This window comes from Pyrgilauda ruficollis, unplaced genomic scaffold (assembly GCF_017590135.1).
Source record: "Pyrgilauda ruficollis isolate IOZ18807 unplaced genomic scaffold, ASM1759013v1 scaffold155, whole genome shotgun sequence".
Lineage (NCBI taxonomy): Eukaryota > Metazoa > Chordata > Aves > Passeriformes > Passeridae > Pyrgilauda > Pyrgilauda ruficollis.
The window spans coordinates 830706-849105 of NW_024514210.1; the positions used below are offsets into that span (position 1 = coordinate 830706).

The window sequence follows — 18400 nt, forward strand, 5'->3', positions numbered from 1 at the left end:
TATTGCAAGCAGATAGCTGGTTGCTCTGTGTGGAAAATGGCTGTTGCTGAGTGATTTTTAGATTGACTTAGTAGCCACAGTATGAAAATTGGTCGTATGTAGGAGTGTACAAAGATGATACTTTGTTATTGTGGAATAGTATGGTTTACTCCTTTAGCTCCAGATTAGAGCAGAATCAGTAGATTAATTTCAAATTGCAGATGCATGCAAAGGAATTATGGCTTCTTTTCTTCCTTTAAGATTCCTGCCTCTGCTGTGGAGATGCCTGGATCAGCGGACATGACAGGGTTAAATGTTCAGTTTGGAGCTCTTGAGTTTGGATCAGAGCCTACACTCCCAGAGTTTGGATCAACTTCAAGCAGTGAAAATACCAACCAGGCGACCAACAATAGCTTATATTCAAAATCTGTAAAGTATGTGTGAGTTGCCCTCCTGCATTCTCAGGTGTTCTTGTAGGGGGTCAAGTTCGTGCCAAAAACATCACAACAGGGTTATAATGTAATGAAAGGAGAAAATAATATGATTTGTTTTCTGTGGACTGTATCTTAAATGATAAAATTCTACTCTAATGATAATCAAAATCTCCCTGGATGGGTAGATGTGAAGCTGGAGATGACATGAATATAAATAACCTTTTAATAAGCTAACCTTTATAGAATTTCTTTTTCACGTTAAATTGCCCTGATTTTCAAGTGTTTTGGGGGTTTGTTCCTCACTACTCATGTTTTTCTCCATCTGACCCAGCAGAATTGACCTTTGTACCATATATGAGTGCTAGTTAGTAGATTGTCTCCAGGTTACAGATCTGATGCTCCTAACAGGATGAAAAAATGGGAAAAGAAGCTAGGTATTCTGTACACAGAAGCTCTTACTGAAATGCTACAACAGCCAATGATAAGTACCAGTGTACCTGTAAACAGTTTTAGTTCCTTACTCATTGAAAAATTGCCCTCAGTAAAAAGCTTCCTGAAGTTAATTCAGAAATATTAATGAAAACTAACTTCCACATAACTTTTAGTTTTATCTGTAATATTTAAACTAAGTGGAAAATAAAACATTCCTGCATGTTTTAAAGGTTTTTTTAGCTCTTTGCATAATTCATTCTGTAACATTAGAATTCTATTGTAAAAAGAATCCTATTGTTATTCATCGTATGCCAGACTTCATCAATTCTGCTTGTTTAAAAAAGAGAGATTATGATCATTAATTTATCCTTGGAAAAGGTGGAAATAACATGACTGAAAAGTGCTTGTGTGTAAACTCTTGTCTTGTTTGGGCTGGAACGAGGAAGGTGAATGGTGCTTAGTGCAGTTGATATTTTAAAGCAGTGATTAGTAACAACCAAAGCAATATTATAATTTTTTATACATTCTTAGATTTTTCTAATATAAATAGTGTAGATTTTCCTGTGTGTTTAAGATAGTTCTAGATAGCTATATAAAAGCTGATATTTTCATGAAGGTATTTTAAATACTTGCCAAGATGATAAATAATTCTTTTTTTTCCAGTGATCCTTTGAATACCTCTTTGCCAATATCCAATACAGTACAGGACTCCACCTACACAACCTCTGCCATCAGCTCTTCCAGTCTGACTTGCTCATCCCAGAGCACTAGCCCAGTAACAACTTCCTCCTATGACCAGACTTCTGTGCATAGCAGGATAGCGTACCAAAGCTCCATGGCTCTGTCTGAACCAGCCCCTGTTGCAGTTACGGTGAGTTCATTACAGAAACAGGACCTAGAAAAGGGGGAATACTCTTACCTGTGTTAGGTTTGTATTCCCCTGATACATTAATGCTGTAACCAAGCCAAGTGGTATTTTGATTCCCAAGCCCACCCTCTTACTTGTTTTTGGTTTTCCTGGTGTGTAGTCATTTTTGGTAGTACTATATTTGGGATATTAGAGCATCTGATTTTGTGGGTCTTGACATCTTAACTTGTCTCTTGACCTTTTTTTCAGTAACACTTAAAATTCTACTTGAGTTTCCTTCCCTGAAGCTAAGGAACTGTCTCTGTATGTAAATATTAGTTATGGTATTTTGCCATAACTAATAACTTGACAGTTTCTTTACAAATGCATTTTATTTACTAAATTTACATGGCACCTAGCAAATGAATCCAATTTTTTTCTTGGCCCCTCCAGTATTACTTTCCTGTTGTATTTAAACACCAGTGGGAATTAGTTTCATGTGTTATTTTAATAAGCATAAGGAGTGGTCTAATATAGGACAAAGAATCCCTTGGGAGATTCAGACACACCTGCTGTCTTTGTATATGGAATGTAGGTTTGTTTTAAAAGAACTGAGTTTATTGAATGTTTTAGGAACTTGTGAGAGTTTGTAAGTTTATTTACTTCTGGCCTTTGTTATGTGTTGGCTCAGTCGCACTTGTCTTCTGCACTAGCTCGTATGTACTGGTGAGGATCAAGCATAGACTATCCACTTCTGTACTCCAGCGTTATCCAAAAAACAACTGGTGCTTCTCAAGTCTTATCTTTCAATGGAAAAAAATTGGCGTCTCTGTGTAACTTGGATAGTTAAAATTGTGAGTTACATTAGATCAAAAGCACAACCATTTCCTATATGTTAATGCAATTCCTTCTTTCATATTGGTGTGAACCTGAAGTTTATGTTATATGCAGTACATGGGAAGGTTTGCTGCTAATGGGTGTATTATGGGCAGTGTATGGGTTTCTCTGTGTTCAGGACACCTTGCACTTCAGACGACTTAATGATGTAGTTTTTTTAAAGGCAGTAAAAATTTAATTTTCTGCCTTATTGTTCAATTTAGTATGAATATAGAATTTTGCATGAAGCATGTTCAATGTGTGATTCAGTCTGACTATTTAATATACCTTTAAGATCATTTGTTAATTCATTTCTTCTTTGTTTACAGAACGGACACAGTGGTGTTAGGACACAGGCAACACTTGACAGTAAGTTTTCAAAGCTTGGTTGAGCACAGGACTTTCTGTTCATTCCTTGCTACTTGCTGTGCACACAGGTGTATCAGTGACATTGGTTTAAGGTTTTATATTGTTCTCCATGACTAATTTATGGCTGACCCATTTGACTTTATTTGTGCTTGCAAAAAATGCTGCTTCCTTCTTGACTACAATTGAAATATGAAGACAGGTCTATTAAATCTACAAACCTAAACTACCTTAGAATTAGAGAAGCTGCTTTGCTGCTGGTTTTCCTTTTGAATTTACCTGTCAGAAATCAGTTAATATAAAATAAAAATGCAAAATTAGAAATAAATATGAAATTTTTTAGCAGTTCTTCCAGTTCTGACTTGGGAAGCTGAAAATAGCATGTAGCTGCAGTGAAATGAAGTCACATTCTTTGAGTGCACCTCTCACTAGGTATAATTCTATCTCTGCCTTGTTAGAGGCCTGTGGGAATAAAGGTGAGAAACACATTCCCTTGTCTGAGTTTATAATACCTTGCAAACAGTACTTCAGTATTGATTGTGGTATAAGTGCTAGTTTCTTCATCTTGGCCTGTTTCTAATGTAGCGTGGACCTGTACCTGGCCTGCAGCTCTCTATGTGGAGTTAAAATAATTAAAGTATAGTATTTGCTCTTCTGATCTTTGTGCTGCTCCATGGGAGTTCTCAAGGACAGCAGTGTGAATTAGATCTCTTGGAATTCCAACACCTCATTTTAGGTCTAACCTCCTCTTAAACATCTCTTCAGATAGGCCATTAGTGGGACAATGTTTTGTTAGTGCCAATTTGAATTTAAAGGAGCAGGAGTGTATATGCTCCAAGTATACAAAGACAGCTTTTCAACACAAGAACTTTTCTAGTGTTGTGTACAGAGTTAATAAACAATTTATGAAATTCACTACAGAACCTGTCCTTTTTTCTGCAGAAAACAAAGATCTGAGTATTCCTATTACTTTTGTATTCTGTAACGGCTTTACTAGTCTCTTTTCCTATGCCAGTTCTCCTTTGAGAGCATTTCTGCTTTCTTCTTCCATTGAGTCTCTTTTATGCATCCAAATGATTTTGAATTTGTCTTAACTTTTGTAAGTACTTTCTCCTTTCTGTATGTAATATAATGTTCTTAGTTGTTCATCTCTCTTCTTTGCTGTTCTTCTTTAATACCCAGATCACAAGCTTCCTAAATCCTTAATTCAAAGTACGACTGAATTTTACTCCTGACCATGCTACTTGTCTCCTGGTTTTCTTTGTCTTGCACATTGCATTCAGGCATCTTGTAGGGAATCTTAAGATGGTGATTCTGTCCCTTGTTTTGAGGGAATCCTGGTCTTAATATATTGGGAGTTTTAAATGTTATTTAATCCTTTTTAATATCAGTTTTACCAGGAGTTATTAGGTGATATAGTTGCTGCCTTCATAACCATGTTTGTCACTTGGATTTCCTTCTCTTAAAGGCCATACTTATTGCCAAGGCCAGGACCTTTTAATTCCTGTTTGCATTGCAACCCAACAACCTGACTTGGGTCATTTAGCTAGGAAATCAAATCCATAAAGTGAACAAACTCTAATATATAACTTGCAAGTGTGTATTTAATTTTTGTTTGATGAGTAATCTAGAAGTGTCTTCACATACATTGTAAGTTAATGTTGATCCACTGGGTAGTGGTCCCTGGTGTGGTGTGGGAACATGGCCCAGCAGAAGGTAGGGCTCAACTCTTTTCTAAGTTTTATTGGTGAATGAGTGTCTCTAATTCTTTGTTATTTTTGTAGGAGTGTATAAGTGAAACAGCTGGGAATTATGTTGGGCAATAGAATTTTCAGACATCTTACTACAGTATAGTGATCCTATAAACAAGTTTTTATCTGTGTAGCCTAAAAAGTGTAAGATAAAACCTAACAGTTTTTATTATCTAAGTAAAGTGAGTCAATATTTGACAGCTCCTTAGCCATAAAAAATACTTAATGCTGTGCTCAATTCTGGCCTTTCATTGTAGCTTTTGTCATTCTACTGCAGTACACTTTTGACTGAATATACCAAAGTGATAAGTTACCTACCCCTGTACTCCAGCAATCTCAGTCTCTATCCCCAACAGTGCTGTGTAGGTCTGAATGAAGAAGCAGAGCTGTAGGTGAAACTAGATTTGTACAGTGCCTTGAAAAGGCAGAAATTACTTGTGTTTGCTGAGCCAAAAGCAAGAAATTTTAGAATGACTTGTGAGTGTAAGTTAGTAATCCAGATAGAGGCAGGTGAAGTGCAGAAGGCAGTTGTGTACTACATGTGTAGCAGTGATAATTGTAAATTTATTATAAGTAGAGAGCTTAAAGGGAAAAAATGGTAGTTCAGTTGTGTTTGAATTTTTCTTCATAGCCAAATTGCTTGATATGGTTACCAGTTCTTAATGGTCAGATTTTTGCAGACCAAGGGGAGAATGTGCTACTGTGTTCCTGCCCTCAGGGCTGAGAAGTCAGGTATGCTGAAATTTTATTCTGAACGCCTCTTTTTAACTTGTTGCAGCTATTTCATCAATTGCAGCACCTAAGACAGAGCCTTCTCCCTCGCTACCTTCTGCTGGTTCTCTGCCCAGTGTGGTGTCTACCACGGCCTCGCTTCTGCCTTCGGCATCGCAGCACGTGGCAGCATTGCCCAGCTTGCCTCAGTCCAGTGATCTGGCCAGCAGCTCACTCTCCCAGCTGAGCAGGTACAGTAGAGTTGTGGTAAACTGAGGAGGTCAGTTTTGAGGATAGAACAGGTGTAAAGATGGTTCCATATGGGGCTGGCAGGCACCAGGGGTCCCTTTTCTGACGTGAACCAGAATTAGGGGAGAGATTCAGAGGAGAGCAGAAGGCAGCTCTGGGCTGCCTTCTAATGGCAGAGCAGCTGCTGCCCTCAAGCTTTCATGATGCATATACAACTTTGTGTTTCAAGAGGTTTGCTTCAATCATGCTAGCTAAATCAGCTAAATTGATTCCCCCAGTTTATTTTTCCTACTTTGCACATGCTGTTTTTGTTCGGTGTTATATGTTTGAAACTATTCTTTAACAGTTTACTACATGGCAAATTTGAAATAACGTAGTCTCATTTGTATTTCTTAAAATTAAAACTCAGATATAATTTCACAGGGAAACTGTGTGTGTTTTCTTTTTCTAAGATATTTCCTTAAATATTTAAAAATATCACTTTGATGTTCCTGGAAGTGCATCTAGCACAATTCAGCTCATTTACACTGTCTCTTTGTTTTTCTGAATGCCTGTTACATCCTCAGTCAGGTTGATGCCTTAGGATTTTAACATTTATATTTTTCATTTATTTGTAATCCTGCAGTTCTTTAGTGTATAACTTTAAACTCCTTATAGAGTATTAGCTACTGTCTTCACATTTTGATTAGACAAAACAGTTCCTCTCTAGGTCTGGGACTCAAGGACACTTTACTGTTTCAGGCCCTGGAAAGTATAAAGAAAAGTGATGTGATGGGGAGCTAACATGGGGTAAAATGACTTCATTACCTGAAGCTGTAATTGAAAGATTAACTGCCAGTATGCAAATGGACCAAACTTACCAAAGTGTGAAAACTCATGACTGGTCATCCATGTCTGGGTGTAGCCCCTGGGAAGGCTTCATCTACTCTTAATGTACCTGACAGCCCTTCAATAAATAGAATGATTTTTTTATTATCTTAAATTTGTCTGGCCTCTGGTTTTAGGGAAGCCTGAAAATGGCATCATGGTGACAATCCTGAAGGTGTATTTGATTGAGTTACACTTCTGATACTTACCTTTGTACTCTATTTGTTAATACAAGAAACTGATTTGGGATATCAGGGCGTTTTTGTCCTGTTTCACAGCTAGAACATAGTTTATTTTTTTTTTTTGACACCCTAGTATTTTTTTTTTGTTGAATAAAATAGTAAATATGTCAAACAAGAGCTATTCCCTTTACATTGGTCACATTTCCCCACAATGATTTGTTGAAAAGCTGTGTAAACGCATGGAAATTTCAATTGGAGTTCAATGCTGTTGGACAGATACAAAGTTTCAGACATAGATCATTGGGACGCCTGAAATCCAAATGTGTCTGACTTGGTAGAGCTGATGGCTGTCGTCTGTGTCTCTGCCATAGGTTGGATGGTGAATTAAGACTTATCAAAAGAGCTGGGAAGAGTGGGTGAGGGAGTGGTATAAAACTCTTACTTTTCCCCTGCTGCCTGAAGTGATGTTGTTCCAATTCCTGCTGAAGGGGGACAGTTTTGAAAGTTAATCTGGAAAACTGCAAAAAGTTTATTCTGGGCCCATGCCTTGAAGAGCTACTAGAAGTGTTTGCCCTTAAATTAGGTCATGTAATGAAGCTGCCAGCTTTGGTATGAAAACTGTCTTTTCTTGTGGCTATTTGGATTGACAGCACTAAACTAATTTTGCTGTTAGGATCTCTCCTGCTTCTTATTTAATAAGGAGGGGGGTTTTTTAGCACCAGTCTATACACATGTTTTATATCTTCATTTTGGTTACTTCTGTGCTATGTTGGTTCAGTTTATTGCATACTATATACAGTAGGTTACATTCTTTACCTTGAATATAAGGTATAACTTGTCAGTTTAAATGTTCAAATGCCAGTTTCAGTCACCTTTCAGGAAGACATTTGAAGATCTCTGGTTGCATTATGGGGCAAGTACCCTGCAGTTTTAATTGGTTGAGTTAATGTTACACAACTCAAAATGTGAGAAACAACATAGTGAGTCAAACCACAGCACTGCCTCACTTTAAACCTGTCCCGCACGGTAAGCAGCAGCAGAGAAAGAAGGAGGAACCAGGCTTGTGCTTGTGTGAACCTTGTTTTGATTTTGGACTTCATGTGTCGTGGAGTCATCACTATTTGATTCCTGAAGCAACTGTAGTTTTTCTAAAGATATAGTAAATTGAAAAATACAAACAAATGGTGGTTTAGATGTTTATTGTTAATAATAATGACTCTGCACTTGATTTTTTTCACTAAAAGGTAGTAGGGTACTAATTAAAGGAAAAAGTGCCTGTAGAGGTGTTGTGATAAGGCACAAAATGATGACACAGACACTGCTGCTCTCGAGGGGAACAAAAAAGAAAACCTTTATTTTCTGACTCCAACATTTATAGTTTTCCAAAGGTGACAGTGGATTGGAGGGTGACAGTGCCACCTCTCCAATGCCACTGGACAGACCAAGGGTCCATCAATTCTCTCCACTTCTATGAAAGAATGCAAAACATAGGTTATTTACAGAACTGTGTGTGAGAAAGTTTGTTGAAAGAATGTAAACATCAGAAGGCTTAACAAAGTCTTACAAAATCAGGGCGACATCGAGGTGTCCGTATTCATACAGACACATACACATTTCTCTGTGTGTATGTGTATGTATGCATACACTCTTACATGTAATTTTTCTTTAACTACTCAGTTACTGTAGGTGTGCACACACACCTAGAATTTTAATTCTTTAACTGACGCCCTACTGCATATCTGTATTTGTTAAAAAGGGAAAATTAATTTTATAAATTCTTTACAATTTCCTTCCAGCTCCCTTTCCAATCATCAGACCAACCTCTCTCCTGCCTCAGTGTTGTCTTCAGGCACATCACATGTGGTAAGTCCTGTTAGTCTTTAAACAAGTGCTTGTCAGATAGTCAGTTTATCTCATAATTAGGACCAACTCTTAAAAGTTGGATGTGTCTCAGTACCCTAAGAACCAAAAGAGGAGCGTTACTTCAGGGAAGAAGGACTGCAAGCCCTCTAGTGGGAGAAAAGTGATTACCACTTGTGATTTGTAGCTATGACAGAGACTTGCCAGTTACACATCTGAGGGAAATTGTCGTGCCAGCTAGGGGGAATGAAACAGAAAAAAAATTGCTTATAACTAGTTTATTACAAAACAAAACAAACTTCAGGCAATCTGAAATGTCTCCAAAATGTGGACTGTTAGCACTCTATCCTGGAGAGGTTAGCTGACAAAATGCCGGTGATGGAATGGTATATGTTACGTTTGAGTTACTGTATTACAATTTTGTGATGGTATAGCAATTTGAGTTTAGCTCCCATACAATAATTTTCTTTAAATCACAAAAGCTTCATAAGCATGCAACTTAGTTGCTTGCTTGGTACATAGGTAATGCATATCTTTTGCATGTGCTGCTGTTACTTTAGAAGTTTTTGTTGTTGTTTTCTTTTATTTTTCCCTTTTTCCCAGCATCTTCCACTGTGGTTTATTTGCTCTGTGATCCTCATTCTTTTTGTCTCCTTTTCTAGCACACTAGTATTGAGAACACAACTTCGCTCCAGCCCTCAACAACCTTTTCAACTGCTTCAACCACTAGCACCACCTCCTCGGTTGTCAGCATGGCAAGCAGTATGAACACTACAAACAGCCTTGGCCTGAGTGTTACCAGTGTGTCTATACCAGCTGCTACCACACGGGCAGCTCCCTTAGTGTCTTCAGGTTGGCAATATTGACAGATCACGTGGATAGACAGAGGATTTCAGTCAGCAGGGCTGTCAGTTGAGCATCTCACCCGCCATAACAACGCTAAGAAGTCCACACTGTTCACTGACATTTCCAGCATGCTGTATTTGCTGGCTTACGAAATAAAGTTGCCTGGTTTTATGTATTTGAAATATCTGTTAGGGTGTTATGTGGCATTTATATAGCACATTCCATCCCCAAATAGCTTTATAAATACACACCAGAGCAGTTCTGACTTGGGAAGTTTTGGGCTAGAAAATTCACCCAGTTTGTGTTCCAAGCTGTGATCAGCTCCTGACTATGAGTTCACACGAGCTTTAGTTTCAGGCTGTTCTGTGACTTGAATTCATTTGGCAGTATCAAAATATACTGCAGTGTCCTCATTATCATGTGTGACATCCCTACTGCCACTTCCACAGAAAGGAAGGAAATGTCTGGGTCATTGCACAGCAAATAGCACTTCAGAAGGAGGGTCCATGGAGAAGGAGGGCTGGGAGGCTTCTTGCACTGAGGTGGAAGTGATGCTAAATTCTCTTTCTTCTCTGATGATCCTGAACTGCTAAAAGGAAATCTTACAGAGAGAAGTGAGTGACGTATTGCTAAGATCAGGCTTAGTTACGGAATTATTTCTCATTTCTATTGCTTGTAAATGAAGTCTCTTAGGACTGGCCAAAGTGCATTGTTCTTTTACTGTTCTGCTTCCTAGCACTGCTTCATGAAGGCAGCTGAAACCATTTCAGTCTTCTCTTTGCTATTCCTAGCTGTAGTAAGCCAACCACAGAAATCTGGCAACATGTAGTGCTTTCTGGTCTATTGCTGGTGATAAAGGGATTGCATTGACAGAGCAGGAAATGAAAGGAGAGAATTTGTTCTCTCAGACTGAGAACAATTTCTAAATTTGCCTTCAGAAAAGGACTGAGCAAAAGAGAAGTTCTGTAATCTTGTAATCCTTGTATTCTTGTAATTCTTGTAATCCTCTTGGACAAAGTAAATGACAAATTCAAGCTATTCTGTGATAGGACTGTTTTCAGGCTAAACTAGCCTGTGCTTTCCCTCCCTTGAGGCATGGTTAAACTCTTGAGGCTATTTTGGGCACATTCGTCAAACAACACAAAATCTCCTCTTTGCAATCTAAGATGGTGCAGCTGCCGCAACTTGTGAGCTATCTTGTCTCAATGCTGAAGCCTTTTCTTTTCTAAAGGCTTGTTAAAGTGTCTGTATTTTGATTCTACAGGCAAAGCACCCCCAAACCTGCCCCAAGGTGTACCACCCTTGTTGCATAACCAGTATATTGTGGGACCTGGAGGACTTCTGCCTGCCTACCCAGTAAGCAGTTTCATTGTTTCTCTTTGATTTCTTAGCCCTTGGCGCAAGTGGGCCCTCCAGACCTGCTACTGTCTATGCCAAGTCATTTCTGGTGGCACATGCTACACCTGGAATTCTTGTTTCAAATGCTAAAGAACATCTGAAATATGTTCAGTAGAGGCTTACTGTTGATTGTAAACTGCAGAGCTTTTGGTACAGACCTGATCTGGCTGCTGTTGGAGCTAAACATGGGTGTGGCTGTGGTTTTCAGTGTTAATAGGTTTTAGGCCCTTTGAGTAAATTTAGGCTCTTTTAGGTTTGTGTTACTGGAATGGATTTGCCATAGCAGTGACTGAAATGTGCCATGTGTCCTGTCTGTCATGATTTGAAAGACTGCGCTTAGCTTTTTGATGTCTGACCAGCATCAATGTATTTTTGGTTATCTGTTTTTTGAATCTGAACATTTATATCAGTAACTTTTCTTTATCAAACTGAATGTGAGGAGATACCCAGGAGGTTGTGTTGTGGTCAAGTCATCAACTCTTTAATCTTAATGCTCTTTGAAGTAATGATTACAGCAAAGAGGTCTGTTGTTCTTACTCCCAAATCTGAATACCTGGTAGATTTTTCATAGGTTCAGGAATGATGTGTGTGTGAAAACTGTGTTGAAGATGGGATAGTCAAACTCTCCTCAGAGGACGTTGTCACCAGGAAACAACATCAGAGTGACAAGCTCTTTTAGCTTTGGTTCTACTCTCCTTGAAATGCTACAGTGCCCCATGATAGCACAATGCGACATATGGCTGTAGACCTTTAACACAGACTGGGCTTAAGTCAAACTCAGTTCAAAGCCCCATACTGATCAGCATCAGAAAAAAGTGTTATAATGATGTTGTATTTTTATCTGTCTTTAAGCAGATTTATGGTTATGATGATCTCCAGATGCTTCAATCCAGACTGCCAATGGTAAGTAAACAACTTAGTTAATTTTGAAGAAGTTGTCTTCACTGTTGATCATTTGTGCCACATAAATTGATTAATTTAATAATTGTTAAGGGCTTTTTTTTATGTTATGTATTCTTTCGTTTGAAATTTGTACAAGGATTGTGTAAATTGATGCAGAGCAACTGTTGCATCATGCATTTGTCCAGCTGCAAAATCTCTAAATAGACACAAGTGTGCTCTGTGCTCCTGAGTGGAGAAATGTCTAATTTTTATAGCAACATTATGGCATTTTGTCTAATCTAATTGAAGTCCTAAGTGTTTTCTTTTACCAAGAGATAAGGTTGAACAGCAAGTACACAAGTTGGTAGCCAGGGGGTGTATTTGAGATTTTGGATGTGGTCAAAGGTATAGATGTTTGCCTATGCATCATGACAACAAATGCAGGTGAGCTGCAGGAGGGAGAGTGTACGAAGTTGTTTCCCTTATCTGGATCCAGAATACAAATGGCATATGAGACAGGCTGAGCTCCCAGGTAGATTTAAAAAGGGCCTCAATCTAGATTGAAAAATGATAAAGAATTTTCCTATCAAAAATGTAGGGTAAGAAACTTGGAGAGATGGTTTGGTAGTAGGTAGTTGAGAACAGTTACATACTAGAGTGATGCAGTGTATCTGTAGAGGCAGAAATGGAGCAGTGAGCAGTGATCTGAGAAGACTGGATGAATGCCATAATGTAAGGCCCAAATAAGTAACAGGTATTCCATGTAGTGCTTGGAGCAGTCGGAGTCAGATGGTTTGAAGGTGAGTACAGGGAGGACTCAGACAAAGCCCTGTCAGACTACAGACGCTGAATTAAAAAAACTCCAAAGTTGAGCACATGAATAAAGACTTTTACCAGAGAAAGTTGTGGTACTTGAAGAACTTTCAACTGAAATGCGTGGAATTATCTTAGTGGCAACAAGATGCAAATATTTTAAGATGCAGTGCCAGGAGACACATATTGTAATGTGTTAACACCAGCTAGATGCCTGGTGACCACCAAGGTGCTGTATCACTCCCCACCCTATCTAGTCAAGGGAGAAAATACATCCTGAAAGGCATGTGGGGTGAGATAAGTACAGGGAGAAGTTACTTCCTGGTTGCAGTCATGGGCAAAAGAGGCTTGAATTGGGGGGACTTAGTTTAACTCATTAGCAATTAAAACAGGGCAGTTAGCAAGTAGATAATGAAATAAAACCAAACCTACAGAACACCTTCCCTTCTCCTCTCATTTTTTCCTGCACTCACTTTCACTCAGGATTTTCTCTACCTTCATCTTCCAAGTGGCATAGGAGGATGGGGAATGGGAATGCCTTCTGTGCCATCACACTTCTCCTTCGTCCTCACACTCTTCTCTGTACCCATTTTCGTTCCACAGTCCTCCAAAACTTCAACAGGAGTCCTACAATGTTTTATGTTGAAAGAGGTAATCTGGTTGCAAGCAACTTTGCCAAGGGAAGGGAAACCTTCTCCTGGACCACATTGCACAAAGCCCCATCCAGTCTGGCCTTGAACATTTCCAGGGATGTAGTACTCTAGCTAACTCTAGGACTTGTTACAGCGCTTCACAATCCTCATAGTAAAGAATTTCTCAATAATGCCAGATATAAACTTTCTTTCGGTTTAGAGAAATTCCCTGTAGACCATTGCCTGTCACTGCAAAAGCTGTTCAAAATCCAGTTTGCTTCTTTTTTCTAAGGGTAGTTGAAATGTTAAAAGGCTGAACTAAGGTCTGCCTGGAGCCTTCTCTTCTTCAGTCTAAAAAACACCTGTCATCTAACTTCATAACAGAATTGTTTTGATGCTCTGTTTGTATTTGTGGCCCTCTAGTGGAATTTCTCCAGTAAGTCTCTGCCTTCTCCGTCATAAGGCTTTCAGATACAACAATAGGGAAGGGAGTCAGAAATTACTAGAAGAAAGACAGGCTCAAGACATAATGGTGAGGATGATATCTGAACACCTATTGATCTTTCTCCAAAGAGGTTGATGTGACAACCTGCTTAGACAGCTGCCAGCAAGAAGAGAGAGCAGGGGATGTTGAGACCAGTATATGAAGCTGGACATCTTATAGGGGTTGAGTGGAGGTGGCTTTGCCCGGCCCAAAGAGAGTGGTTGCAGTGCTAGAGAGAGGAGAGGCAGTGGCAAGTGTTTTGTCCTAGGTCTTTATTTCCAGTGGCATCAGTAAGTGAATAAGTAGAAAAATAAATACGTGAATAAATAAATAAATAAATAAATAAACAAATAAATTAATAAACAAGTCAATAAATATGTAGAGGAAGTCCTTTGTCCGTGTCAGTGGGAGAGGCGGAATCGATGGAGATGCAGTGGTTGGAGGCTGCGGGTGCCGTGCGTTTGTTGCAGCCCTGTGTGTCGTCGCAGGTGAGAGGAGGCGTGGGGTTGGAGGTGGCTTTGGGGCGTAGGTGTGGGTTGGCGTGTGGCTGTTTGCGCTAGCGGCGCATGGTGCGTGTGAGGTTGTGGAGGTGCTGTAAAGAGGCACGAGCTTCGAGGCGGACGTGGTCCCAGGCGCAGGCGCTGTGGTTGTGGGCGTGGAGGAAGAGGTGGATGTCCCTGAAGTACTTGTTGATGGCGAGCAGCGGGTTGCGTGGTCCTTTGATGGGCATGGCCTTGTCGGGCAGGCATTGCTCGAGGTGGTCGATGTGGTGCTGCAGTTTGTTGAGGAGGTGGTGGCGAGCCTGGCTGGGCCAGTGCTGGCGGGTGCTGTTGGAGCTGAGGGTGTGGAAGAGGTGCTGCAGGATGCGTAGGGCGGCGGCGGCGGCTTGCTGCGGCTGGAGGTTGTTGCGCAGGAGGGTGTCGGGGAAGAAGGGCCGCTCTGGGAGGTGGCAGGGCTGTGTGTGGCTGGCAGCCATGTCCTGGAGGAGGCGGAGCGCGTCGCCGGGGAAGGCGTCGTCGTGTGTCCAGAGGTGTTGGCAGGCCAGGGTGGTGGCCAGAGCGGTGAGGAGGAGCAGGAGCGGCGGGGCGGCGTGCGGCAGCCGTGGCTGTGTGGCTGTGGGCGCAGCCATGGTGGGTCTGTGGGTGCTGTCGGGTGCTGCAGGGCAGGAGCAGCCTGCTGAGGCTGGCTGCTGCTGCTGCTGCTGCTGCCGGCGGCCGTGCTTGGGCTGCCGCCGGGCGCCTGGCTTTGTACGGCGGCGGCTTTCCCTTCATCGCTTTCCGATTGCCGGCAGTTTCTGTCTGTTGTTTCCAGTCTCTGCTGGTGGCTCTGGTGGTCTTGGGGAAGTGGTTTCCGTGGCTGGGGATCGTGGTGGCAGCGGTGTGCCGGGGCTGCGAAAGCTCTGGGTCAGAGGCGTCGGAGTCAGGTGTGGTGGAGAGCGGTGGTGGATGTTCTCTTTCAGCCGCCGAGCCAGCTGCAAGGTCTGTGCTGTGCAGCTAAGTCTCTCTTGGTGCCTAGGCATGGTTTCCACCTGCAAAGGCCTGCTGGTGGCTGTGGTGACTTTTCCTTTCACTTTGTGGCTTGCCTTTCTTTTCATCTTAGCCACTGTTTTCCTTTTGTGGTTGCAAGGGCGGGATGGGCAGTGATGTCAGTGGGCGAGGGCTGGCGTTTCCCCCCCCTCCGCCCCGGCGCTAAATGCCCAGAGGCAGTGGCAGTGTTCAAGGGGCTCTCTGTGCATGTGGGCCTTGCAGGCCTGAGGGTGTCCTTGCACGGAGGCGCTGCAGCTGCTGTGTTTGGGAGGAGCGAGCAAGAAGGCAGGCAAGAAAGGCTCAGTGAAGAAGTCGGCCAAAGGGAAGGGCTTTGCTCTTAGTGTCGTGCTTGGTCCGATGGCTGTGGGCCTGGAGCAGGGCTCTGCTTTTGAGATCCATGCCTCGGCGGATGAGGCGGCCGGAGGGCCAAAGAGGACTGTCCCTGTGAAAGAAATGGTGTTGTGTTTTGGGGATTGCCAGAGCCCTTGGCTGGAAGAGTGTGTCCTGTTCAGGGCTCTTGAGTCCACGAGAGCTGTGGAGTTCTCGGAGGGGACGGCTCTGAAGATGCACAGGGATCCAGAGGGTGTCACTTGTCAGCAAGGCTGAGCGAGCCGGGCCTCTTTGGCTGCAGTAGTGAAGGTTTGCCAGTAGTTTCAGGTACCCTTACAGAAAGGCACTTCATGCGGGGAGAGGTGAAGAGGAATTTGCCTTGTGCAAAGAGGAATTTGGGGTGTGCAAGGGGATGATCACTGTGGCCTGGTGGAGAAGTGGTGGGATTGTTGCTAGTAGTGCTGCAGAGGATTTGAAGGTTCTAGGCTTTTGGGGCAAAGAGGCTGTGGAGACGAGCGGCTCTTGGCCGCCTTGTGTGTCAGCGATGTCCAGGCACGCTGCCGAAGTCGCGCAAGGCAGATGCTGGGAGCCGTGCCCGAAGAGTGTCGATCCCCAGGCCACTGTAGGAGAGGGTCAAGTCTGAGACCATCTCAACAACGTGAAGGTGTACTAGTCCCCGGGACACCAAGAGGTTACTGCGTGAGTGCTGAGGGAACTGTCAGATGGAGTTGCTAGGCCACAGTGCATTGTTTCTGAAAGCGGCTGTCGGTCAGTTGAAGTTCCCAAGAAGTGGTAGGAGGGAAATCTAAGCCCTCGTTTTGTAAAGGGAAAAGCAGAAGAGTGTGGGAAGTACAGAGCTGTCAGGCTGAGCTCTTGAGTCAGGCAAGAAGATGAGGCCGCTTCTCCGGGAGACTCTGTTAAGGCCAACGGAAAACCAAGAGGTGATTGCTAATGGGGAGCATGGCATTCCATGGTGCGAAATCACCATTCTTGGCGCTTTTGGTGCTGTTCTGTGGTTAGGCTACACAGCAGTGGTGGATAGGGGCAGGGTAAGTGACCTTGTGTGCTTGGCTTTGTGCATAGCGCTTGACCGTGTCGCGCACGACATCGTTGTCTGTGAGTCAGAGAGGCATGGATTGGGTGGATGGAGCACGGTGTGGATAAAGCCGATGAGGTGCAGCGGTGCTCTCCAGCCTTAGGGCGTTTTTCTTCTTGGGATTCTGTGCTGTTGGCCAAAGGCTGGCTATGTTTTTGCACGGGGGCTGCAGCAGCAGCGTCCTGCTTGGGCAGGTGCCATTGAGGAGGGTGGACAGGGTCTCTTGGGAGCAGGGCTTTGCGTGGGTGTTGAGTGGAGGCGGCTTTGCCCCGGCCCAAAGAGAGTGGTTGCAGTGCTAGAGAGAGGAGAGGCAGTGGCAAGTGTTTTGTCCTAGGTCTTTATTTCCAGTGGCATCAGTAAGTGAATAAGTAGAAAAATAAATACGTGAATAAATAAATAAATAAATAAATAAACAAATAAATTAATAAACAAGTCAATAAATATGTAGAGGAAGTCCTTTGTCCGTGTCAGTGGGAGAGGCGGAATCGATGGAGATGCAGTGGTTGGAGGCTGCGGGTGCCGTGCGTTTGTTGCAGCCCTGTGTGTCGTCGCAGGTGAGAGGAGGCGTGGGGTTGGAGGTGGCTTTGGGGCGTAGGTGTGGGTTGGCGTGTGGCTGTTTGCGCTAGCGGCGCATGGTGCGTGTGAGGTTGTGGAGGTGCTGTAAAGAGGCACGAGCTTCGAGGCGGACGTGGTCCCAGGCGCAGGCGCTGTGGTTGTGGGCGTGGAGGAAGAGGTGGATGTCCCTGAAGTACTTGTTGATGGCGAGCAGCGGGTTGCGTGGTCCTTTGATGGGCATGGCCTTGTCGGGCAGGCATTGCTCGAGGTGGTCGATGTGGTGCTGCAGTTTGTTGAGGAGGTGGTGGCGAGCCTGGCTGGGCCAGTGCTGGCGGGTGCTGTTGGAGCTGAGGGTGTGGAAGAGGTGCTGCAGGATGCGTAGGGCGGCGGCGGCGGCTTGCTGCGGCTGGAGGTTGTTGCGCAGGAGGGTGTCGGGGAAGAAGGGCCGCTCTGGGAGGTGGCAGGGCTGTGTGTGGCTGGCAGCCATGTCCTGGAGGAGGCGGAGCGCGTCGCCGGGGAAGGCGTCGTCGTGTGTCCAGAGGTGTTGGCAGGCCAGGGTGGTGGCCAGAGCGGTGAGGAGGAGCAGGAGCGGCGGGGCGGCGTGCGGCAGCCGTGGCTGTGTGGCTGTGGGCGCAGCCATGGTGGGTCTGTGGGTGCTGTCGGGTGCTGCAGGGCAGGAGCAGCCTGCTGAGGCTGGCTGCTGCTGCTGCTGCTGCTGCCGGCGGCCGTGCTTGGGCTGCCGCCGGGCGCCTGGCTTTGTACGGTGCCGCTTTCCCTTCATCGCTTTCCGATTCCTGGGACTTTTCGTCCGTGGTTTCCAGTGTGTGCTGATGGCTCTCGTGGTCTCTAGTCAGTGTTTTGTTGGGGTGTGCTTGGGTTGGGATGGTGTTTTTACCTCTTTTTTTGTCTGTAGTGGTGGTCTTTTGTCTGTTGGTTGTGGGGTAGTGAATCACCAAATTTATGCTGCATTATTTAGTTATTATGATATTGTGAGTTTTTTGTTGTTTTCCTTTCTCTCTGGTGTCATGTCTTATTCCTCTTGTGTTTCACTGAATTTCACTTCTTGCCCTGATTAGGGCAGTCTTCAACAGTTGTAGTACAGTGTCTTGGGCTTTACCCTTTTTTTAAACTTATGTACGATGTGTGGCAGAGGAAGTAACAGGAGTTTTTTTTTTTTTTGATGCGTGGTGAAATCAATCTTGCTGAACTCCTCTAAACTGATTTTAAAATTTTTTGAAGTTATGTTTCTTGTCTGATATTGTACGAGCTGGGACATGTCAACTT

At 43.3% G+C, this 18400-nt stretch overlaps 3 protein-coding genes across 8 annotated transcripts in view; 1 reads left to right on the plus strand and 2 right to left on the minus strand.

The window, feature by feature from the left end:
- UBAP2 (ubiquitin associated protein 2) overlaps positions 1 to 18400 on the plus strand; it is a 96083-nt gene that overhangs the window by 60484 nt on the left and 17199 nt on the right. For 3 of the 6 annotated variants that reach the window (XM_041461807.1, XM_041461809.1, XM_041461810.1), the window contains 8 exons: positions 241 to 413; positions 1509 to 1716; positions 2898 to 2937; positions 5464 to 5647; positions 8491 to 8557; positions 9217 to 9406; positions 10665 to 10756; positions 11651 to 11701. In XM_041461807.1, coding sequence (XP_041317741.1) covers positions 241 to 413; positions 1509 to 1716; positions 2898 to 2937; positions 5464 to 5647; positions 8491 to 8557; positions 9217 to 9406; positions 10665 to 10756; positions 11651 to 11701 — 1005 coding nt within the window. Of the gene's footprint in view, positions 1 to 240; positions 414 to 1508; positions 1717 to 2897; positions 2938 to 5463; positions 5648 to 8490; positions 8558 to 9216; positions 9407 to 9996; positions 10015 to 10664; positions 10757 to 11650; positions 11702 to 18400 lie in introns of all 6 variants that reach the window. The other 3 variants (XM_041461805.1, XM_041461806.1, XM_041461808.1) reach the window with 3 other exon arrangements.
- On the minus strand, positions 13817 to 14738 carry LOC121350454 (interferon-like). Its single transcript, XM_041461812.1, has one exon. The coding sequence runs from the start codon at positions 14736 to 14738 to the stop codon at positions 14166 to 14168; it is 573 nt and encodes a 190-aa protein (XP_041317746.1). The 3' UTR covers positions 13817 to 14165.
- LOC121350455 (interferon-like) lies at positions 17177 to 17876 on the minus strand. Its single transcript, XM_041461813.1, has one exon. It carries the CDS (start codon positions 17754 to 17756, stop codon positions 17184 to 17186), a length of 573 nt encoding a protein of 190 aa, XP_041317747.1. The 5' UTR covers positions 17757 to 17876; the 3' UTR covers positions 17177 to 17183.